The following is a 25,655-nucleotide window of genomic DNA, read 5'->3' on the forward strand; positions in this document are numbered from 1 at the left end:
GAAGAAGATGGGAGTGCACAGCTGATCTTCTTTTAAAATGGTTGACGTTTTTGTTCAAAAATGACATGCATGAACTGTTTTATAATGTATGTGTAATCACAAGACATGCCTCAAGACTCAACAACCGACTTGCCAGTATACAGCAAGTTTTTAAGCTTTTATTTTCTGGCAATGCCCATACACCTCATACCTGCTGTTCAATTATACCTTCAAATATGAGAACAATCTGATATCAAAATGGGAAGCCCCATAGATTATCCAATTTAATATATATATATATATATATATATAAATATGAACGTGTTCCAATTTCCAGGGGTGAGCATTCACCAACACGACCTAGGGCCGTTACATATCATATATACATAAATACATGTACGGTAGTGTATATGTAATGTTTATTTCACACTATGCAGGTAAGGATAGAATCTGGTAACATTCAATAATTCATTTGGATTATTTTCATCTTTTGCATGAGAGCTCTCTCTTTTTTATTGTATAATTTTCTAAACTTGAACTAAAAAAAAAAAAACACACAAATACTTTCAAATATTTTTCCTTAAGTACTCTAATGGTATTTCCTATCGATATTGACTTGCACATTCAGGGTTTAATGTGGCAGTGTCAGCTTGCAATAATGAAGCAACTGTAAGCTTAAATAACACCATTACATAATTCCAGGGAGCAAGCTTTCAGTGGTCGGCCACAGACTTTCAGTTGCATGAATAATGTAAACAAATGTGCTCAGACTAATCTAAACAAAAGGCTGCTTCTGCTCAATTAAAGTCTCATTGTGTGTCAATTTTAAGATAACAGAAGCATGCTCTGAACCTTTAGTGTTTTTCTCTGTAATTTTCATTAAACTGATAACTGAGTTTATTTTAGGAAAGTGTGGTTTAAATTTATCTCTATCAGTGCACTAACAAAAGAATCTAATGCTGCCTTCAAGCTGAATGTGTAGACAACTACATAACATATTTCTTTATATCTGATTATTTATTGGAGCAAATAATGCATATTGAGAAGCCCACTATATAACCAGCACTGTGGTGTGGGGGCTACGGCATTGGACTTTAAACACCAAGGCTGGCAATTCCTGAATTTGATTTGTTACAAGTTTCTTAATCTACATCTGCAAGTTTATGCAAATGTAATGCAGTTGCCTTAGATGGTGTCACCCAAATTAAAAAAACAACAACTAATGTTATACACATCTGTTTAATTTTGTCGGCCATTTTAAAAATTTCCGTTAAGAATTTAATTTATATTCTAACAGTAACACACAAGTCATATTTTTGTTCAGACCCTTGCAAGAATACCATGCACAGTTATTAAATCACTATATATCAGTGATACCCAGGAAACTATGTGCATCACTGTTACGATATATGAAGGCCTGATTTGTGATTCTCCAAATGACAACGTTATAAGTTCACACGAATTGTGAATCAGACCATTTACAGTGGACTCCAAGGCATGGTTAGCACAATGGTATGTCATTACCTCCCTCTCTTCAAGATGGTCCATTACGAACATTACTTTTTGATTTACTTTCAAGCTTAAAATTACAAGAGTATTGAATAAAACATAAATAAAAATAAACATTGAAAAGGAGAAGTTGTATTACGTTAAAACCTGCATACTGAAACAGTCTCCTAGGAGGATTTTTTCTAATGCTTGTCTAAAAATAAAGGGGAGGGCAAAAGTTGTAGATATGGAAAAAGAAATGCAGGTTATGATTGCTACACTCAAACAAACAAACTTTATTCTTGTATTATTTATTTATTTATTAATCATTGTATTATTTGTCGTCATCTTATTATTATTAAACTCTGTGTTTTGCATACTCACAACTGTAAACTTACTTTTGCCCCTGTATATTTTTATTTCTACATTTTACATTCTCCAAAATCCTCATTTTAGAAATTTGATATTCATATGAAACTAGTCGCTCTACCTGTCAAAGAGTACTAATAGAATAAACATATTGATTCTCTCTTGCCCTAGATGTACCTTCAGCACCTCTCCTTGGTATCTGTGTGTGTCTGAACCTCTCTTGATAGGCAATCCCTCTGTTGAGTTTGTTGCCGTTTAGTTTTCTTCTCAGACTCTCATTATTTTCAAATTGCCTTGCTCACCTTCTGTCCAGTTTTATAATTATAGTCTTTGATGGCGACTCTCAGCATGCCTCCTTTACCTTTTCTCCAACTTGTGTGTCTCTCACTCACACTTCCCCTTTTTGATCATGCCACCTAAGCCAAACTGACTAAACAGATTGCTCTGTGGGACTGAACACACACACCTTGATGTTTTATTAAATAAATTCTTTAGTTTTACTCTGAACAAAGAAATTAACAAAATCAGGAAATATTTTGAAGAGTGGCAATTTAAAACTTGAAACTTTAACAAAAGTTTAAAACCTTCTGCAAAGGATTTTAGAATTCAAACTGCTAAATACACCCCAATTCACCCCCAGGGTAGTGCGCCGAACACATTTGCCATACTAGGCAACTAGGGCTTTAGTCGAAGTGGATGGAATTGGTTTATTTTGGCAAAAAAACATCAAGCATCTGCTAGGAAGCTGAAGACTTTGCAGGATGACAACAGCTCAAACCATTCATCAAAATAAACAAAGCATTGGCTTCATCAAAGGAGGATCAAATGTTCTGGACTGGCACGGTCAGAGCCCAGACCTGTGGGGTGACCTGAAGAGAGCTGTGCACAAGGGATGCCCTTGTGATCTGACAGATCTGGAGGAGTGTGCAAAATTCACCAATTCAGATTTGTTTTCACATTCTTTGTATAGATTGCACTTTTGCAAAAAAGGTGGAATAAGTTCACACAGGACCTGCCATTATGGCGGGGTTGTGTAGACTTTTAATATCCACTGTAGACTGACCAACTAATCTGACAGTTCCATGGATAGCTCCTTTTTCTTCATTTGCAAGTTTTATCTCTGATGTTGTAAATAATGTAAAATGCATGACATTTTAATTGATGTAAAAATGCTGCTGCCCATTTTAACAACCAATGCATTGGCCGTAGGCTGCAGAGCCAACCAATGATTAAGTTAGTGAAATATCAATGTGGTAAGATTTTCTATAATATAAAAAACACACTAAATAATAAAGGTGGATTATACAGTGGTTTTAGAATAAATCAATTCAGAAGAAATACATTTCTAAACCTTTCTGAAAACAATTTCACTTTGTCATTATTGGTTATTATGTGTAGATTAATGGTAAAAAATGGCAAAGTTATCTATTTAAACCTACATCTATACTAATAAAAGGCAAAGCCTCCCTGACTGGCTGACTCACTGATCACTGATTCTCCAACTTCCCGTGTAGGTAGAAGGCTAAAATTTGGCAGGCTCATTCCTTACAGCTTACTTAAAAAAGTTAAGCAGGTTTCATTTCAAAATTCTACACGTAACGTTCATAACGGTCGACAACGTCCACCATGTTGAACTTTCTTATTTATGACCCCATCTTCACAAAATTTGGTACGTGGCTTCCCTGTGCTAACCGAAACCGATCTACGTACTTATTTCAGTGGTATGACGCCACTGTCGGCCACCATATTGAACTTTTCAATGGTCTTTGTTACTTATGGGCCCATCTTCAAGAAATTTGGTACGTGGGTTCCGAATTCTAACTGAATCCTACTTACATACATATATACATCCGTAGCCTACAGCTCGGTCACCTTGTAAGGCGGCGTTGGGTCCCCCATTTCAACACCTCCCACATTCTTGGCTGCCTGCCTATATAAGGCCGTCCGTCACTCCAGTCCCTACATTCCCTTCCTTGCTTCGTCATGGGATTCACGTCTCCCTGCTGATAACTACAGCCTTTTTATTTAATCCACAGCTTCTCTGCTGTTTTATTGTTCATTTATTTCGATTATACTTATTGTGTAGGTATTTTAGACTTACTTTACATTGTTCAGGTACCCATTTCCTTTATCGTTCCAACCGTACCCCCATTAACATGTCTATCGAGGTGATCACCATCGATCAAAGAACTGTCACTTACCGAGTGGTGTCCATGCCCGGAGATGGCACCTGCCTTTTCCATTCTCTTTGTTACATATTGCGCAGCCATATCAGGCTCACTCTTGATATCCGGAGGAACATTGTGTCTTATGTATTGAATGACTGGGACAGGTTCAAGGTGTGAACTGATGACGGTACAGGAGATAATTATACTACACAGGAGCACTAGAAGAGTGAAATGCTTAAGCCCTTCACCTATGGTTCTTTCTGCATGTGAGCATGTGAGTTTTCCACCTTTCGACAACCGCCAATGCCTCTTAAACATCTTAGATTCACAGGTGACGATTTCAGTAGTGGACACTTTGATGCTTACGAATGTTTAAACTCTCAAAAGCTGGATGTGAAGTTATTGATGAAACCGGTTGTATACTTACAACGCTTGACAGATGCCGAATGTCACTTCAACACAAGTCCTGCAAATACTGTCATCATTGAAACAAACCATGAAACTCAAACCGATTATGACAGCAGCAATCCAAGCTGTGAGATCTGAGACAAGATTACTTTTCACATGGCTGCTACTGTACGTTGCATGCTCAAGAGTAAGCTCAGTGCACAGCTTGGTCATATTACAACCGGAGGGCCGAACTGACAATGTGGTATACAAAGAGATCCTTAACAAATAATTATTGGTATATTTTACCTCAGTTTAAAAAGGTTTAATTTTCTTCTTAATCAAAATTTTAAGGCAGAACTTCGCCACTGCGAAGTGCGGGTATTTTGCTAGTCTACAATATAATAAAGTGTACAAGAAGTTAAGGGGTCTCAATACTATATGAGTCCTTGTGTTATGTCTTTCAGTGTTCCAGGTTTCAAGCCAAATCGTAGCAGGTGTCAGGGAGGGAAGCCATAATTAACACTCTGATTCAGTAAAACAGGGGTTCCCAACTACCACTCAGTCAATTAAATACATTAAATAATACATTTTCAAAATTGTCGATTTTTTCTTTATTTTTCTAAGAGCACTGTTAAAATGTTTTAGGGACCTGAGCAAATCAACATTCCTGAAACCTCCACCCTTTTTATTTTCAGATATTTTATGACAGGCACAGTTTGCTGGTCATGTTTTGGTTCATTTCGTATCTCACTATTGTTATGCTGCTAATTAAGGAAAAAGAAACAATTGTGTCTGAGTCCTCAAGAGCAAGTCAATTACAATTAATTCAAAAGAAGTTAATTAGCAGTAAAAAAAACAGTGCACTAATTAAGAAAGGGTTTAGAATGAAAACATGCAGCCACTGGGGTCCTCCAGGACCGAAGTTGGGGTCCCTGCCATAGAAGGTCCATGAGAGATGGAATACTGAGCAGTAATCCCCACAAAATTTGAAATATAGTGAAAATTTTGTTCTTTTTATTCAAGATATGTGCACAGTGGAATAAAATAATGTTAACTGTTGAAGTACCTATTAAATTACTGCCCTTAAAATTTGTGTATTTTAAGTATATTTTCACTGTCTAATGACTATCAAACACTGAAGGAGACAGATGAAGATCCACCTTACCAAAACTTGGAATGTCAGAGCAAACAGGCTGTACATAAAATCCTTGACAGCTCAACCACATGCAGGAATGCAGTAAACTGCAAAGTCACATTTATGAATATGCCTATCTGTCTTCAAATCAAGTGTAAAAACCACACGCTGCAGTTGTTTGAAACAGAGGTCATTTTGCTATCATAAGATCAAGATGTCATATGAAAATCTTTTCATCTGTATGGCAAATTGTTCTTATGAGTAAGTCTTTTTATCTCTCGATTTAAGAAAGTCTGCATAAACATGTTGAAAGGGTGAGGGAATAAGCATTTGTATGTTTCATCTTAAATTCTGAGGCGATAAAAAAAAACAAGGCTGCCACTGAAAAAGTTTTAGGGAACTAATGTCTCTGGAAAAAACAAACTCTTAATATTCTAACTGCATGGGCAAATTCTTGAATTTTGGGCATGACACATGCTAGAGTATTCTATTACTAATATATACAAATAGAAAAAGGCACAATACAGTTGGATTATTTTTGTGAAGGCAGGTATCAAGTAAGATCATGAAGCACTCAAGAGGTGCATCATCTGAAGATCTTTTTCACATTAAGGATCCTATTAGAAAGAAAACACTAAAAGGTAATTGAATTTTGCTCAGTTATCTTCATCTCTGTCAGCTCCTGCTATAATAACTTACTCTCAGGAGCGCAGATAACTCAATTCTGTCCAGCTAGCATATGTTATGAATCTCCAAAGCAAAGTTGTCTAAATCATCCTGGTCCTCTATCAAGGTTTCCAGTAGATATGAACTCTGACAGAGAGCAAACATAAATTTATTTTTATCTATTTAGTATTTCATTTCCTAGTGTCTTATAACTCGTTGAAAATATCTACAGTCATACATTATTAGTAAATGCAGTATAAACATATGATCAAAAAAAGAATTTTTGGTTATCTGGCAACATTAATATCTGAACAGAAATGAGTTTAAGTGTAAACGTGTATGCCCTGTGAAGCATCTAAGTTCCATCCATGGATGCTTCTTGCCTTGCTGCCACTTCTGTCAGGATAATATATACAGTAGCTCCTTAGGATACTGGCTAGCTCAAAAAAAATGTATGGATAGATGGATTGCCAGACAAATAAAATAGCTAAATCCTGAACACAATTTACTTAAATATGCTCAAAGGTTATTTATTTATTTTATTTATTTATAAAGCACTTTAAAAACAACATCAAGGCTAACCAAAACATACCAGACACACGAAACCGAAGGGTAAATGAAACAGAAACACATAAGAACTAAAAAGATTCTTAATAAAGTATACAGATAGCCAACATATCATACTGGGTTAAAAGCCAGAGAGTTAAAATGTGTTTTTAAATAGGATTTAAAGACAGCTAGCGAAGGAGCCTGCCTAACATGCAACAGCAATTTTTTCCAGAGTTTAGGGGCTGCAACTGAAAAAGCAGATCACCTCAGAGTTTGCATCGTGCCTTGGGAACACGTAAAAGCATCTGGTCTGCTGACCTGAGAGAGCAAGATGGTACATAAGAGTGCAGCAGTTCCGACAAATAAAGTGGGGCACAACTATTAAAAGATTTAAAAACAAATACAAGCATCTTAAAATGGATTTGAAAATTAATTGGAAGCCAGTGAAGGGAAGCCAAATTCGGGGTAACATGTTCATGCTTTCTTGTGCCAGTTAAAAATCGAACACGAGCATTTTGCACCAGCTGTAGGCGAGCAATGGAGGCCTGGCTAATTCCAAAAAGCAGCGCATTGCAGTAATCTAGACGAGATGTTATAAAAGCATGTATCACTGTTTCAAGGTTGCGCTTAGACAAAAAACAGGCTTGATTTTTGACAGCCGCATCAACTGGAAAAAGCAAGATTTTACCACTGCGTTCACATGGCCATCAAGTTTTAAAGTGGAATCCATTTTCACCCCTAAATTTGTGATCATGGATTTCTCAAATTGAGCCACAGTGGAAAGGTCAATGCAGGGGGTTCCGCTGGTGCTATTGGGTCTAAATATCATGACTTCTGTCTTGTTCTCATTAAAATTTACATAGATCATTTAAACAGTTTTAATTAAAATAGTTGAGGCTGTGTTTATGGACACTTTAAAAAGACTAAACATTAACTGATAATTATAATAGGTGTGGGAGAAAAAAATACATACCAACAGCCTATTTGTAAATAAAAATAAGAGCCAAACAAAATAAGGACACAGACACAACTAGACAGCTACCAGCAAGCCATAATTGCCCAAGTAGCAGTCAGCCACACTGTCATATGCCATAAACAGGCAGCACAGTGTATAGGTGCTAAGGACTTTAAAGTCTAAAGTTGACAGTTCAATTCCTGCTTCTGACTGTGATGGTCCAACCCAATCAAAATATCAAAGTGCCAAAAGTTCAGTGCATCAAACCAATGAATAAATAATCTTCAATAAAATGCAGTGCATGTGGAGGTTAAAAAAAAAAAACAAGTCAATAAATCTAATAAAACAATGTTAAAATCCAGAGGCCGTTCTTTCTTAGAATATAAGCCCCATTACTCCCCACTAAAGTTTCGGTCCTCCAGACCTTGCAGTAAGAGGAGACAGCCGCTAACAGGTGCAGTCATCCTTAAATACCTGACTCAGGTCCCCATTGTCAGGCCTTTTAAATCAATGGGGTGCCACACTCAGATCTCCCACAACCACATAACGGGCCACTCCTATCCCCAGAATCGTTCAATAGAAATGTCCCTCCTTCAGTCCCAGACTCCTCTACCTGAGGCTCAACTATGACCATTTGCCTCCATTCCCCTTTCACGTGGGCTCTCCTGATCCTGCCTCTCGCTGTTATTTCTCTTTCTTCTGTAACCTCTATTCTCTCTTATTCAGCTCTTCCAATCTCTCTTTATTCCTTTATCTTTTTCTATTCTCTTTTCTTTCTGCCATGCGGGCTTCTTTATACACCTGATCAGATGCAGATGAGACCCTCTGCCCACTCTGAGGTGTGAATGAGGCATCTGACTAATCCACTCACATTTGCACGTGAATATGTAATCAGCCAAGCACCACAATTAACCCCAGAGGAGCACTGTCATGTGCCCACCTGCCTACATGCTCTCAGGACTTGATTATTCATTTAAAACCAGCACCATGGACTACTTATCCTCAGCAAGTCACTTAACCTTGATTTGTGAAAAAGAAAATATTTGGTTGATGCCTTTATCCAAGCCGATCTACAGCATTTGAGATACAATTGGTCCAATTTCTTGGCATGTGAAGTGACTTGCTCATGCGCTCAATGCTCAACCTCAATTTCCAAGTCCAAAGCCTTAAACACTATTCCACGCAGCCTGCATATGTACTGTTATGTCAACAACTGTACTATATTCTAAACTTACAAGTCGCCTTAGATAAAGGTATCAGTAAAAGATAAAATAATAATGGAAGACTTCTCTTCATGAATAAGGAACATGACCTCTAAAGAAGAGTCATAGGAAACCAAAAAGGCTACTTTTCCCAAAGTTAAGCACTAAGGAAACAGGAAGGAGATAACACTAAAAAGCGGAGACTATCAGACTAGATAATACAAGGAACCTTCTTCAGGGGTCACAACGGTAAGAAGCTTGAAGGGGCCAGGTACTGAAATAGACATTTTAAGCATCAGTCTTTTCCAAGTGTTAAAACAAAATACTCTTGGTGACCGAGACAGGATACTAGAACTTCAAAACACAGAGTGAACAGAGTCTGACAAATGAAAATACAGCAATTGCTCAGAAAAAAACCAGACAGCTGATAAGCGATCAGCCACCAAATGGGATACGTGCAGTTATCCATCCTTGAAGGAGAGTGGAACTAAGACAAAAGACACTTGAAGAGGAAAGCTTCTCAGCTCTAGCCTTTCAGACTAAACAGAAAATTATCCATTCCACATGAAGGAGTTACATTTAAAAAAGTAACATTAAAATATACTACACCCATTACTGCATGACAACACAGGATTTACTTAAGTGTAGAAATAACCTGTAAACAGTTTAATTAAAAAAAGAACTCTAACTTGTGCATAAAGTCACAACTTATGATTAGTTTTCTTGCTCTTTGTGAGTTTAATTCAACAGTACATAAGAAATTTGTCAAAAAAAGAACATTCAGTTCATCAAGCATGTTTGTTTAGCTTATAGCTAAGCTGTCCCAATTTCTCATCCAAATCCTTCTTTTAGGTCATCAAGGTTTCTGCTTCAATTGCATGTTTCTGTTGTTTGTTCCAGATTCCTAAAACCCTTTGCATAAAGAAGTGCTTCCTGGCTTCACTTTTAAATGCATTTCCCCTTAATTTCCATTGATGTCCTCAGATATGTCACTCACCCTTAAACTGAATGTTGTTGAATCTGCAGTACTTTATCTACTTAATAGTAGTTTTGTTAATGTAGTGTCTTTTCTAAAATCGCTCACTTAACTGTTAACTCTTCTTTGACAGCACAACAGAGCACAAGTGATAGGAACAACAGTTGGAGCAGACCATACCAGCAGGTGCTCAGTTGCTTGATTTTCTTGCAGTAAAAGTTATAGTCAAATGAGCACTTGTGCCTCAAAACTTCAAAGCACCTGGATCGAATCCTGACCATATGGATGTACTTCACATGTTCTTGTTAGGTATATAGAGGTTTACTTATGTGTACTCCAGCTGTCCTTAGATTTTTCCAAGCACATGAGCAAGGGTAGGTTTGTGTGTAGGAGTGTCCTTGTCACCACAACAGACTCCATCACTATGTGACATAAAATTTTCAACAAATGGATTCAATAAATAAACAGACTGATTTAAAAATGGATGATTAAACAGAACTAAACAAAAAACAATGGAGCTGAGATGTCTGGGATTTACAAATGGATGATCACTGTATCATGCTACTTCCACAGAGTAAGTGTTACTAATTATAATGCCTTTATTTTTTGGCGATTAAGTTCCTTTAATGTGGCTATTGACAAACTTTAAATGGCTTTAACTATGAAATACCCTGTGTGGTGTGCAGGGCTGGTAACATTACTTAATGAGATGCCCACTGAATCAATAAGTTAATTAAGAAGGCAAGCTCAGTCATGGGTTGTACGCACAACCCGCTGAGTTTATAGTGGAGGAGAGTGAAAATAAAACTGATGGCAATTATGAACAACTCTACACATCTCCTTCTCTGAGACACTAACACTGAGGACTTTTAGCCAATTAATTATTCAGCAGTTACTGAGGTACCTTCATACGGACAACAATATGCCTTTACTATGCCTTACTGTGATTACTCTTTTCTCTTTAGCTAGTGTGACCAACAGGGGGCACCAACGAGCCCCAAACACCAGACACAATTACACAAGTTCAAAAACAAGGAGCTTTATATTCCCTAATATCTTCACTGTCCAATTTCCTACTTTTCAGACAATGTAACAAATTCATAAGCTCTTTCTCCTTCTTCCACATCTCACACATAGTCTCATCAACATCCTCCCAAATCAGACATCATTTATTAATGGTAGGCCTGAGAGTACGTCTGGTGCCACAGCACTGCATGCAGGAAGCACTTCTGGGTCAGGAGGAAACCCATCAAAGAAGAGATAGTGCTGCATAATCCCAGGAAACAGCCACCACCTGTACTTCCAAACAGGCCTCCTTTCCAGGAAAGGTACAAGTACCCATTCCAGTCAGGACGCCAGTACATTTCTGTCCTTCCATTCCAGCCTTCCTGCCTAGTAAGAAATTGGCCTCTGTACCAGTCAGAACACCTGAGCATCGAGCATGGCACTCACACCAGGTAAGAAGCTTTCGTCGTCTTAATAATCCTGGTGTGTAATTAAGGGGGGGTTGGCCAGGGGGTGACTAATTAAGCGGGGTAGGCATGGTGGGGTGTTTGTTGATTGTTGTGGTTTTTTTTATTTTTCTTGAGCTTCTCTATAAATCTAAATTACCCCTTTTGGACACACAAATAAATAAATCGATTACTACCATTAGAAGAAACAATGAGAAATTGTTCCTTGTCATTTGTCCTGTTCTTTTCATGAACACAGCTCAAATATGTTGATTTAGGAATGCCTGAAATTTCAGAAAACTAAAAATTATACATTTATTTTAATTAACTTACACCTCAAGACCTATAAAGAACTGCAGGATCTACCCCTCCCTTAAAGTTTTGCTTTATTTCATTTTGAGCCTTGCTTTTACTTTTCTTCACCTTCATAACAAAAAGTGTTGTTTTAAACAAGAATACACTATTACAATATCCATATTATGAGTTTCTTACTTGACAAACATGGGTGTCTCATAATATATGTCATAATATATATATAATATAATAATATATATATAATATAAATTAAAAATAATTTGAAAAATGAATCTAAACATTTTGAAACTTTTACCACAAAAGGGTTCATTTCATTACACACAAATGTTTGAAATAATGGACCACATAAGAGAACTTAGGGTGTAGCATTTCTCATGGGTGATCACCTATCGAATAACAATTGGTGTATATTGGATTTTGACTCCACCAAAGCACTATGATAGCTATTATTCACATGATGGCTGACATCCTCCTTCCATCAGTCTAGACCAGGGATCTCAAACTCAGGTCCTGGAAGGCCACAGTGGCTGCTGGTTTTCATTCTAACCCTTTTCTTAATTAGTGACCTGTTTTGTTGCTAATTAACTTCTTCTTGAATTCATTTTAATTGACTTGTTTTTTTTAAGATTTGTTACGCGGAATTTCTTCATCGTTCCTCTAAATTGTTTAATTTCTTTCATTAATCAGAAATGAAGTGTGAAGTGAGTGAGCCAACAGGAAACCAACTAAGTGAGGTCCTCAAACTCCCAAACTCTAATCAATTTCACTCAAACCAGTTGCTTAATTAGGGGTCGGGTCTTGTTAATTAAACCCATTCTTTAATTCCATGGCTTGTTGCTGCTGTCATTGTGCAATAGTATATATTTTCAAAATTGTTGATTTTTTTCTTTACTTTTCTAAGAGCACTGTTAAAATGTTTCAGAAACCTGAAAAAATCAACATTCCTGAAACCTCCACCACTTTTATTTTCAGTTATCGTATGACGGTCACAGTTTGCTGGTCATGTTTTGGTTCATTTTGTATCTCATTATTGTTTGGCTGCTAATTAAGGAAAAAAACAATTATTGTGTCTGAGTCTTCAAGAGCAACTCAATTAAAATCAATTCAAAAGAAGTTACTTAGCAGCAAAAACAGGTCACTAAGTAAGAAAAAGGTTAGAATGAAAACCTGCAGCCACTGCGCCCCTCCAGCACTGTAGTTGGAGATCCCTATTCTAGACCGATCAAGAGCTATACTGGACTTACTGTGAGATGTTACACACACTTTTGCCACTTTTTATACTTTAAACAATTTTGCTAATTAACATCCAGTAGAAGTACGATTCTCAATAATGCAGGCAGCAATGCAATGGTAGTATGAGAGATAGTGAGGCTGACGATGTCAAAATATCCCTCTATGGGTAACAAAATTATTTGACTTTGCGCCTTATCTCTCTCTTAGATGATCAAAAGCATAAAACTTGCATTTCAAATAATTCTAACATCACATGATTACAATATGAGAAACAGACAATTTGTTTCTGCCATGGACAGATAGAGACATTCTTAAACACAATGTATAAACACTAAACACCTGAAAAATAAAGGGAAGGTGAAAGAAATGTCTTTTCTAAAAACAAAAATTAAGAAGCAAAATTAAACAAGCAAATCCAGACTGCAATTTAGCTGCTCAAACACAAAATCACTGGCGAAAGCTGCTACTATTTTTAATTTTATTATCTAGAACACAGCAACACAATAACGTTACAAGAAAACAATTAACTATGGAAGAATAAAACAATACAGAAAATTGATTCTTCAACATTATGTCAGACTAGGCACATTCATTTTTCTTTGTGTGTGTGTGTCTGAATGTCACTGTTTACAACAATAACCCATCTTTCGTTGTAGATTTGAAATATGCACATTTAGCCATACACCAAAGAAAAGTCTCAGTAATCAGCAGTGCTATGTCATGCATGAAACTTCTGCATAAATCGAGCACAGAAAATGTCACTCTCATTCACCATCTAATGATTATTGGGCAATGAAGCGAGCAGATTCACATTTCATCGTTGCTCAGCTCCATGACTGAACCCTTCATGTAAAGAACGAGGAAAGCCTGCTGTTCCATTATGACAGCATGACAATTGTAGACTTGTGACAATATCTCTGTTTTTAAAGAAAAGGTAACTAGTTACAGATGAGGTATGGAAATAGTTCTTAACCGTGACAGGCACATCCCTGGCTGTTAAACAATAACTTGCTATTGAGGCATTTCTTTCCAACACTTGTTTTGTAAAATATCTTACAAAGAAACTAAAACTTTGAATCTACTCTTTCCAAATCCACATCTAATTTTACAATAAGGTATCCTTATAATGTGAAATGCCATCTGTAATACAATCAAAATATTTAAGTAAAATAAATGATTCAGTTTGGTGAATAATTCATGCTTTAAAATGTACATTTCAAGGGTAATTATAATGCTTGTAATGTAAATGAATAACTAACACAAGATCAAGTACAGCTAGTGTAGTAAATCTGCTTCTTAGGTTAATTTTAGGAAAATGATGAGAGCTTTGGTTAAGCTAAAGAAAATATTAACACAAAATCACTCTAAGGTATAAAATATATAAAAATGTTTATTAAATCAAAGGAAATACTTATATAATGCAGTAAAACAGTCGATTTTCAAAAAAATCTAAGAATTTGCTACATATCTAATACAATACATCTCTAACAACCCTAAACAAATCACTTCTTATAGAGCTCATAGTTCGATTCCCTGATTTGATTTAATTTATCCTGTAGGAGGTTGAACTTACGCAATTGCCAGTATTTTCTATTTTGGTATTGGTTGAAAGCTTGCGTCTGCCAAAAAAAGCAAAGTCCTCCAATGTCAACAGGATGGCCTACATATGTCAGTTTTAAACAGTCTCTCTTCAACACAAATTAGCAAGATAGCTATAAAGGTTTATAGTACATACATGTATGCTGACAGATGTTAAATAATGTATTAAGCAAACATTTTTATTTTTTGAATTTAGAGTGAATTAATTTGTTTGTCTTGCATAGCACTGAAACTAAAAAGGGCAAATGAAAGAATGATTTTGAATTATATACATACATACAAATACACCCACACACACTTTCACCCAACAGTCACAACATTAAAACCACCTGGCTAAAACAGTGTAGGTCCCCTTCATGCCATCAAAACAAGACATCAGCAGTAGATCTTTTAAGTCTTGTAAGTTGTGAGGTGGGACCTCCATGGATCAGACTTTGTTTTTCCAGTACATCCCACAGATACTCGACTGGATTGAGATCTGGGGAAGATCGAGGCAAAGTCAACATGTTGAACTCTTTGTCATGTTCCTCAAACCATTCCCTAACCATTCGTGCAATATGGTAGGACACATTATCCTACTGAAGGCGGCCCTCCATCGGAGTGCCTTATTCCCATAGTGCATTTTGCTTTCATCTCTTTCCCAGGTAAGTGACACACACAAACCCAGCTATCCATATAATCTTCAAGAAAAAGCAATTCATCGGACTAGCCCACCTTCTTCCACTGCCCAATGGTCCAGGTTGTAACACTCATATATACATTGTATGCACTTCCACTAGGTGGACTGGGGTCAGCAGAGGCACTCTGACCAGTCGCGCACTCTACGATGCACTGTGTATTCTGACACCTTTCTCTTGTGGCAAGCATTAAGCCTTTCAGAAGTTCTGTGCTACAGTAGCAGTTGTGTGATATCAGACTAGACAGACTAGCCTTCACTCCCCACATGAATCAGTGAGCTTTGGGCACTCATGACCCTGTCATCAGTTAATCAGTTTTTCTTCCTTAGACCACTTTTGGTAGGTACTAACCACTGCATGTCAGGAAAATCCCAAAAGACCTGACATTTTGGAGGTATTCTGACTGTCATCTAGACATTACAATTTGGCCCCTTGTCAAAGTTGCTTAGATCCTTACACTTGCCCATTTTTCCTGCTTACAACACATCACCTTCAAGGGCTGACTGATTATTTAGTGCCTAACATATGCCACCCTTTGACAGGCGCCATTGTAACAAGATAATTAATGACATTCACTTCACTTTTCAATGCTTTTAATGTTGTGGCAGTTACGTAGTCGCTATAATAATCCATAGTGGTGAAGAAGGAACCGAGTCAGAAGATGAAGCTCTCGACATACGTGTCAATCTACATCTCAAACCTCACTTATACTTGTGAGTTTTGGGTAATAATCAACACATGAAATCAAGGGTACAAGCTGCCGAAATGAGATTTCTGCAGAGGGTGGCAGGGCTCTCCCTAAGAGAAAGGGTGCGAAGCGCAGACATCTGAGAGAGAGTCTCAGAGTAGAGCTGCTGACCCCCCCAACACTCACACACATCAAGAGGAGCTAATTAAGGTAGTTTGGGCATCTGACACTTCCGTGTGGAGGTTTTACGGGCAGGACCTGCTGACAGGAGACCCTGGTGAAGACCCAGGGCTCACTGGTAGGATGTCTCCCAGGTGGACTGAGAATACCTTGTGATCCCACAGCATGAGTTGGCAAGTGTGGCTTGTCCTCACTGAAGACTGTTGCCCAACCCTCGTGCACTTGCATAGAAACATACATAAATATTTATATGTAAAGTTGCACTAATTTAGAGTTAAACAAAATTCCCACATTTTTAAATAAAATACTGTTCCAGCGGTAATGTTTGTCTGGCTGTGTCTGTCTCCACCATTTTAATCGATCATGTTGTTTTAGAAACTTACAGAAAAACTGATATCCAGATTCTCTCAGATCCTTATGAATTATGTAAAAATATTAAATTTTTATTTTTTTTACTGTATTGAGGATTTGTTCTGTTCTGCATATAGTATTGTATTGACCTCCTTCATTCTGACACCCATTGCATGCCCAACCTACCTGGAAAGGGGTCTCTTTTTGAACTGCCTTTCCCAAAGTTTCTTCCATTTTATCCCTACAAGGGTTTTTTAGAAAGTTTTTCCTTGTCTTCTTAGAGAGTCGAGGCTGCGGGGCTGTCAATAGGCACAGCCTGTTAAATCCCATTGCGGCACTTCTTGTGTGATTTTGGGCTATACAAGAAATACATTGTATTGTTTTATATTGTGATGATCTTCACTGCTATGGCTTTTTTGGACTGAGTGGTTATTCAAGCTCCAATAACTGACATGTAACTTACGAGCTTGTTCTCTGTTCCTGGTATTTTCCTGACTGTAAAACACTAATCAAACTGCTGAAATAACACATTATTTTGCCCATCTCCGAGTAAAAGATGATATGGAAGGTTTTATGTTTGGAGGTTTAGCAGATTTAACTACCAAAAACTCTCTCCTGTGTATGTTATACATGTCAATAAAACAACTACTTAACTGAACAGAAATGTTACATGAAGTGTATGTTGATATCTACACATTCAGCAATGGCACAATTGCAATGTGCAAATAGTATGGAAAAGTACATACACTTTGCCCTTGATGCTAGATTTAAAGCTATAGCTGTAACTAAGAACAGGTGTTTTCATAAATATGACGTAGCAAATGTGGCTTGTATAGTAAATATATACAGTATTTAAAACTTAAAAATGGGAAGGAATATTCATTATGAAGTAAAAACTTACAAGAAATAGCACAATTGCAACAACCCACTGTAAAGTGGTCCTAAGATGGGTAGTCTTAAAAACCTGCATTTTTATATTAAAAATATTGCTAAATACAGACCTTCAAGTTTTAGCTATGGTGCTGGAACATACCGTTGCCTCACAATTCATTTTTCATATACAAAAACACCCGCTGTTTAACATTTCAGTCCTATTTATCTGGTAGCCACAAATCTTTACTTCTTCCAGTTACAGAAGGTTTTCCACAGTGCTCAGCACTTAGCCCAATCTTATTATTTATCTTCTTGCAGTGGTTGAGATTATTAGACAGTGTGGATTGAGACTTCATTTTTAAGGTTTTAACAAAAACATGGGAATATACAACTACATGCAGTGAGGTATAGTGGTTTAGGCTTTGAACTTCAAACACTGATTTTGTGGGTTCAAATCCTGCCACTGATACTTTGTGACCATGAGCAAGTCACTTTACTTGCCTGTGCTTTAATTGGAAACACAAAATGAAATGCAAGCAATTGTATCTCAAATGTTTTACATCACCTTGAATAAGATGTCAGTCTAACAAATAAGTAATAACAGCTGTTTCACTCCTATCCAGTGCAGTGGTGGTATTATAATGTACATCTTTCTAACATATTATTACAAATCATGTCACAATTTGTGGTCTTCCAATAAAAGAATTAGAAATTGTCAGCATTAAAAAGTCTCTGGGAGGCTAAACTTACAGATCATAAAACTCTCTACTGCATTATATTGGACAGTCTTCCACAATGAATACTTTTAAAACTACCTTAAAGACTTATCTTTCATAATCAGACTTTTATGTGCTAATTGTCTTGTGTTATAAGCGGTTTCCTTATTATTTGCTGTTTTACACACATGCATTTTCTTTCATTTTAGAAATTCTATTGTGTGTGTATGTATTATATATATATATATATATATATATATATATATATATATATATATATATATATATATATATATATATGTGTGTGTGTGTGTGTGTGTGTGTGTGTCCTTATTTATTTAAAGAGCTTCTGTAAAAAGCCAAATGTCCCCATGGGGAAAAACAAAGTTCTATCTCTCCATCCATCCATCCATCAATAATCTCCTTGAGTGACATGTAATGTGTTTTCAAATAAAATTTACTTTTGCTAGTATAAAGAAAAACATTTTTTTTTCAGCTAAAGCTTTCTGCCATAAGCTAGCTTTATGCATCCACAACATTCTTCAATGTACTTGGGTCCATCTGTAGGGACACTGCAGGTTTTGTGGTTTCTGCTTATTCTTTCTTACAAATCTGCTTCATTTCTGCTAAAGATGAATTGATATATTCAAAGATTTTTCACAGCTTATATAGTATATAAGTAAGATTCCAGTTTAAGTAGCTTAAAGGCATTCAGCCTATAGCCCATAAGACACTCCAGTCTTGCAGAAGCTACATACTTTTGTTTTCCTGTTGGACTTTCAGCGCTTTAAAGGTATTCTGCAAATCCCTTCTCCTTCATCTGTTACACATAATTTGTCTAAATTCAGTATCCCTGATTGAAGCAGGCTCAGTGTATAAACAATTTTTTCTCTTTTTCAAATAAGTGTCCCAGAATCTTGGCAATGCTTCTGTAAAATGATTCTATTACCAAGAAGCAATTTTTCTGGCAATCATACTTCCATGTGAAACTATTGTCACATGGCCGCTGCACTCAGCTATATGCTTCCACCCAAATCCCATGCATACTGTCGATACCGGCATTTTAAATGGCTTTGTTAAGGGAGATATTACCTAACTGTGAATGCTGCACAGCCTATTGTCTACCAGAAATGTTATCACATCCCTGGATTTCTGGCACTATATTCTTTTCTTTTTTGTGACAGCCAAACAAGCAATTTATGCTAGATTTGTAGCTTGTCAAGACAGCTTTCTTTCACAGGAACATAAAAGGTTCATTATCCCTACATTTTCTAAGGAGGAACTGTTCTGTGTTCACATCCAAATCAATATTTTGTTTCCTTCTACCCAGCTCAGTGGCTCCCTGCGATTACCAGACAGGTGTGGTGTTGTCATTGGTCTTCACTGTTTTATAATCTGACTGCTCCATCAAATGCGTGACTTAACATGCACAGGTTGATTACTTATGTAATCCTTGTCCATTAAAAGATGTGAGCAGAATGAACCATCATTTAAATAACTAGAACATGAACCTAAACAATAATTGCATGATATCTATCTGTCTTTGGTACACACTGAGCATTTTAACTAAAAGGCAACCAGAGTTTTTATTCTGTACTTACATTTTTGAATTAAAAAATCTCTAATATAATACAGTAGGACAGAGAAGAGAAGATTCCAAACAACAATCACAAATACAAACAGCTGGCCAACTGCTTTTTTATTTTATTATTTCTATATTAATGTAGTTTAAGTTTAACTATTTGTTGACTTGATGACAGACAAGATAGATAATGTGAGGCCCACAGAAATGATATTTACTAGTTTAAAAATTTTAGTACTGTATTTATAAATGTTTATTAGAATTTCAATGTCATATGGCTTTGTAACAAAAAATAACTGTAGTTACATTTTATCAGTGAAGTGTATCTTTATTATAGGTACAGTGGATACGGTTAGGCAAAAACCCTACGGTGAGTCAGGTAGAAGTTGTTAAAGTACCACTTAAGTTATAAGTTTACTTTTTATATACAACAGAGAAGGCAAATTTCTTGAAAAGCTTTACGCCATATTAAATTTATAACACATTATCGAGTATACAGTGATTTTCAAATGATTATTTTAGTCCATTACAATAATAACTGGTCATCAACATTCTTCAAATAAATAAACAAAATTTAAAACAAAATCTAAATTATATTCTTAAAAATATAAGTTAGGAGGTCTGTAAATCATTTTAGTGGAATGATATATCAGTCTCAATTACGACTGACAATACAAAATTTCAAAATCTGATATGATACAAATAATTATAGAAAGTAAACACAACAATACAGAATATAATGTAACTCAATAAATATGTATTTAAATAAGTTGCAATTCTGTATGCATTAAAATCTTTACGTTGTTGGAAACAAATTCTGGAAATTTTAATCACTAAATGGAAAATTTCAAGTAGTGCAATCTTTTGTAAAATGTAAGAGTAAAGTCCTATAAACAATAGAAAGTAAAAACATTTAAATCTTGTCAAGAGTTTTTTTGCAATCTTTTGTAAACAGTATATATAAAAATATTAAAAGATTAAACGTTCAAGTAAGAAGAATATTAATATGATCTTTTCTAAACAATTGTTCAGAATAGTAACAAACACACTTAAGGGCTGTACATAAATGCTAACAGTGCACATTGCATTATGGAGTAAACAAACTGGGACGTCTTTGCATCATCCAAATTTTTTGCAAGAAACACTAGTATGTGAATCGGCTCTTCTCTAAGGCAGCTGCATCCTTTGGTTGGGCCTGAATGTACTAAATTCACTCTCTAAAGCACAGACGGAAGTTTATGAGCACACAGAAAAGTCAAAGCACTGTTTATGAAGTTGAGCAATGAAACATTATAGTGCCTTACATTATATAGTAAATGTGATGAAATATAATTTTAAATTCGCTTATAATGAAATAAATGATAGTAACACGCTACAGCAGCACATTCTGTGGTGAGAGGTTAAAAATCATGGGAGCGAAAAAGCAATGGTGCTAAAGCATGCAAGAATGAACAGCACAGAATAAAACTGTCCCAGAAGCAAATTGTCTTGATGCTTAACTGACTACAAAAAAAAAGTTTTGACATGTAGAAATACTAAACGTACGACTTCACAAGCACCAGTTTACAGATTTATACTTATTAATGTTTCCTTAATTTAGAAATAAGATACCTCTAGAAATTCTTTGCATTGTCTCTCGTGTCAGTCCAAGTGTTTGACTAAATTAGTTGTGTTAGCCCTTTTAGCTGGTATTGTGTGGTAGCAATTCATGCATACAGGCTTGTATGTGTCTTGTGGTTTCCCCATCGCCATTTACCATACCCCCAAAGTATTTCCAGCTCCAATGGCACTGAAGTTGCCACCTTATTAACACCTTTGAATGGATGGAAACATGTCTGCTTGCTCATTCCATGCTATTTGCTAGCCTACGTGGCCCACCTGGCAAATCCAGTGAACCAGATGGACATTTGTAATTTATGCTGTAGAATCAATAACATGGAAAATGTGTACTAAACTCATTTTAAAATGTTAAAATTGATATTTATCGATATTTCGATACTTTTAACAATCCTAGTCTGCACAGTCATATCAAGTGAAAGTTTAGCAATATACTGAGAATTAAGAGTTCTAAACCAGGATCAGAGTAGTTGACAGATATTTTGGATAATATTTTCTGACTTTAAAGAAAGCCCCATGCTGTTAAATTAGTGTACTTTGATTCAGGTCACAAAAGTTTTTTTACCCAATAGCCAATACTCAAAAGATTAATTCTACTGACTTGAGTAAATTACACGAAGCAGAAGTTTTGTAAGTTATGAAAGAAACATCAAAAGTGCTTACCTCAAACTCAGCATGTTTGTGAATATCTTCTGCCCTCTGTCTGCTGAGTATGAACTCCGCCTCATTTGCAACTCTTACCAGGTGATCCTTCATGGTATGGCTTAACAACCTTAAAGAGAAGGAGCACATAAAAGATTAACAATGAAACAATCATGATCAAATTCAGAAAATGTGAAACTTCAAGAAATAATTAATTACTGCTGCAATGCAATTTTTTCTCAAAACAAAAATAACAGTTTTTAAAATTAATTTACTTTCTAGAAACCACTTACAGTCTGCCCTGGTTTATCGCGGTTAATAAGTTCCAGACTCGACCACGATAAATGAATTTCTGCAAAGTAGGATTCTTTATTTATAAATCGAATATTTTCGCAGTTAGAGCATAGAAAACCTGTTTACGACCTTCTAAATACGTTTTTTAACATTATTAGAGCCCTCTAGACATGTACACATGTATAACACCCTTTAGTCACCATTATACTCGTATTACCCAATATATTAGACAAAATAAGAGAAAATAAGACATATTAGACATTACAAATATATTATTGTACATTTAACTACACACACGCACAAGTTCTTACACACAACCACTAACCTAGAGTTTCACCTTCTCCTGGATGGTAAGCATCTTCCTCCAGCGCTTAGTTTCATCGTCAGAAGGCTTAGAAGCAGCATGTTTAGGAGCCATTGTGGGGCTTTGATAAAAGTTCTCAGAAATCACTTACAAGAGCAAAGATGCTTCCGATGCGTATCGATGTAGAAGTGTGCATGAGAGAAACGAACTTGCATGAGGCTGAGCCAATCAGTAGCCAGGATAGGACGAGGATAGGATAGGATAGCCAATCAGTGAACAGCATGCTCTGATTGGCTTGGTTTCACCACACCCGCTTTTTTGGAAAAAAGTTATTGCCCACACAAGGAGCAGTCAAGCGGTTGCACCTGGCGTTGAAGGATTTGCAGGGGTGCTCGAATACATAGGCCTACAGTCCATACATACAGTAATTTTAATTGTAATACAGGGGTGTATAATTGACTCAGACAACCGAGCGCTCGCTGTATCATTTTCACTGTCTTGATCAACTTTTTAATGAATATATTTAAAAAAAACCGCAATAGAGTGAAGCTGCAAAAGTCGAAGCGTGAAGTGGCGAGGGACGACTGTATTACAAAATAATAATTGTGGAGGCCCTGACCCATTCCCCAGGAACATGAGAAAAGACAATTCACAGCTGCCAATTAAACTAACATGGACATCCTTGGGCAGTGGAAGGAAGCCTGAGTATATGGATGTTAAGAATACAGCTATCAGGCCAGGACTCCAGAGACATGATGTTATTTACATCAAATTCTTGAGAAAAAGTATCACAGCAATGAGAGGTTACATAATCGTATAAAGATTTAGAACCAGTTACTACTAAACAGTTACAGTCATATGAAAAAGTCTGGGAACCCCTGTTAATTCTATGGAGTTTTTTTTATCTTTGGCTGAGCTTTCAAAGTAGCAACTTCCTTTTAATTTATGACATGCCTTATGGAAACAGTCGTATTTCAGCAGACACATTAAGTTTATTGGATTAACAGAAAATGTGAAATATGCATCATAACAAAATTAGATAGGTGCATAAATTTGGGCACCCAACAGAGATATGACATCAATACTTAGTTGAACATCCTTTGGCAAATCTAACAGCCTCTAGACACCTCCTATAGCCTGTGATGAGTGTCTGGATTCTGGTTGGAGGTATTTTTGACCATTCTTCCATACAAAATCTCACTAGTTCAGTTCAATTTGATTGCTGCCGAACATGAACAGCCTGCTTCAAATCATCCCATATATTTTTTATTAAATTCAAGTCAGGGGACTGTGACGGCCATTCCAGAACATTGTATTTCTCCCTCTGCATGAATGCCTTTGTAGATTTTGAACTGTGTTTTGGGTCATTGTCTTGTTGGAATATCCAACTCCTGCATAACTTCAACTTTGCGACTGATGCTTGAACATTATCCTGAAGAATTTGTTGATATTGGGTTGAATTCATCTGACCCTCGACTTTAACAAGGGCCCCAGTCCCTGAATTAGCCACACAGCCCCACAGTATGATGGAACCTCCACCAAATTTGACAGTAGGTAGCAGGTGTTTTTCTTGGCATGCGGTGTTCTTCTTCTACCATGCAAAGAGCTTTTTGTAACTAAATTTTTGTCTCATCAGTCCAAAGCACTTTGTTCCAAAGTGAATCTAGTTTGTCTAAATAAACATTTGCATACAACAAGCGACTCTGAACCCGTACTTGAAGCTGAACTAAGGCAACCCATCAGCATCATTGATCATGTGATCAAATAAGTCAATTTTATGTTCATTCAAATTTCAAAAAAATGCAGTTAATCTGAAATTGTACATTTGTTCCACTTGAACCAGTCTGTCATCATCATAAAAAAAAATTTTCAGGAAGGAAAACTTAATTGCTATCTTAACTATATTAATGCCATAAGTTTATGTGACATTACATGACTTTTACAGTGATTTTCAGCCAAAAACAAGTCGGAGGCAGTCGGCAGCACGCTCCATGAATTTTGTCACGTAATATAACATATCTACCAACTCGCTCAAACCAATCTACACCTCACTGCAATGCAAAACAAAAAACAGATTTCATTTTGTCTTTAGTCATAGGGACAGGCACTGTGTGCATTAGAGCTGCCAACCAATCAGCACTTACCTAGATTCAGCGAAAAAAAAAAATGAAGCAACAAAATGAAAGGGTGCAGATTGCAGAAGATGTCGCTGTATCCGTTAATCCGTACAGCATTGACTCCTTAAAAGGACCACCTGAATTGGCTGTCACAAAAAGAGGCAAGCACGACTGGGATAGAAGGATGGCACTTGGTTGGTTAAATGTGAAATTCCCTAGTCGAATTTCATTTATTTAAACTGACATTGTCCAGCAACAAGATCAGTAACTGAGGTTGGCAAGTCTGACATACCCCAACAACTCAAAGTCTCATAATGTGCTATCGGCTTTAGCTAATTCACAACCATTTTCTGACCCTGCTCTGTCCATAAAAGAGATATAGAGTGCTACATCCTATCCTTGGAGCAAAAAAGTGAATTCAAATTTTAAATGTTAACTGAGAAATGAGGGTGTTTGGGTTAAAATAACACTTTTATCTGAAACAAATACTTTGTACATTAAGCTTCTACCTAAGTTATGAACCAACATAATCTTAATAAAAACACTTTTAACTCCACCAAAATTGCTTTTATAAATATTACCACAGGCTACTCATTTCAAAACAACTAAACAGGTTCTGAAAAGACATGCTGATCTCCTCATACTGAGGCAAGCTTCTCTCATATGTCAAAGGGAAGCACTATAATCATGCCTCTCAGCTTAGATTCTGCAATTGAAAATCAACACACTCTGTATCAACCTTGAGACAGTAATGTATGATGAAGTATGGTTTGATTTTGCCATTGGGGGAAGGAGCCCATAAAGCTTAGTTTCTGCAAAACAACGATAGCTCATTATTTTTGGAGAAAACCATAGCTCAAGAGAAATAAACCATAGTAACAGTGCTAATGCCAGAGATGTGAAGGTATTGGCAGTTGAGGTCCAGAGAGGTGCATGTTTATGCACCTGGGGCAAGGGTTAGCGCTGTTAGTCAATCATTTAAATAAAACTCTTCTTTAGAGAGCAAGAGTGGAAAAAGATCAATACATGCATTCACCTCTGAAGAATAATTTTATTTATAGGCACATTTACTAGTTTCTTACTGTTATAGAGGAACTCTATTTCACAAATCAAAGGGAATATTTAAAGGAGTATAATTC

At 36.4% G+C, this 25,655-nt stretch overlaps 1 protein-coding gene across 6 annotated transcripts in view; it reads right to left on the reverse strand.

The window, feature by feature from the left end:
- The window catches only part of lrba (LPS responsive beige-like anchor protein), a 792,225-nt gene that overhangs the window by 534,730 nt on the left and 231,840 nt on the right, over nucleotides 1–25,655 (reverse strand). For all 6 annotated transcript variants that reach the window (XM_039750242.1, XM_039750239.1, XM_039750241.1 and 3 more), the window contains exon 35: nucleotides 21,823–21,931. In XM_039750242.1, coding sequence (XP_039606176.1) covers nucleotides 21,823–21,931 — 109 coding nt within the window. The remainder of the gene's footprint in view (nucleotides 1–21,822; nucleotides 21,932–25,655) is intronic.

The sequence above is a fragment of the Polypterus senegalus genome, chromosome 4 (assembly GCF_016835505.1).
Source record: "Polypterus senegalus isolate Bchr_013 chromosome 4, ASM1683550v1, whole genome shotgun sequence".
NCBI lineage: Eukaryota > Metazoa > Chordata > Cladistia > Polypteriformes > Polypteridae > Polypterus > Polypterus senegalus.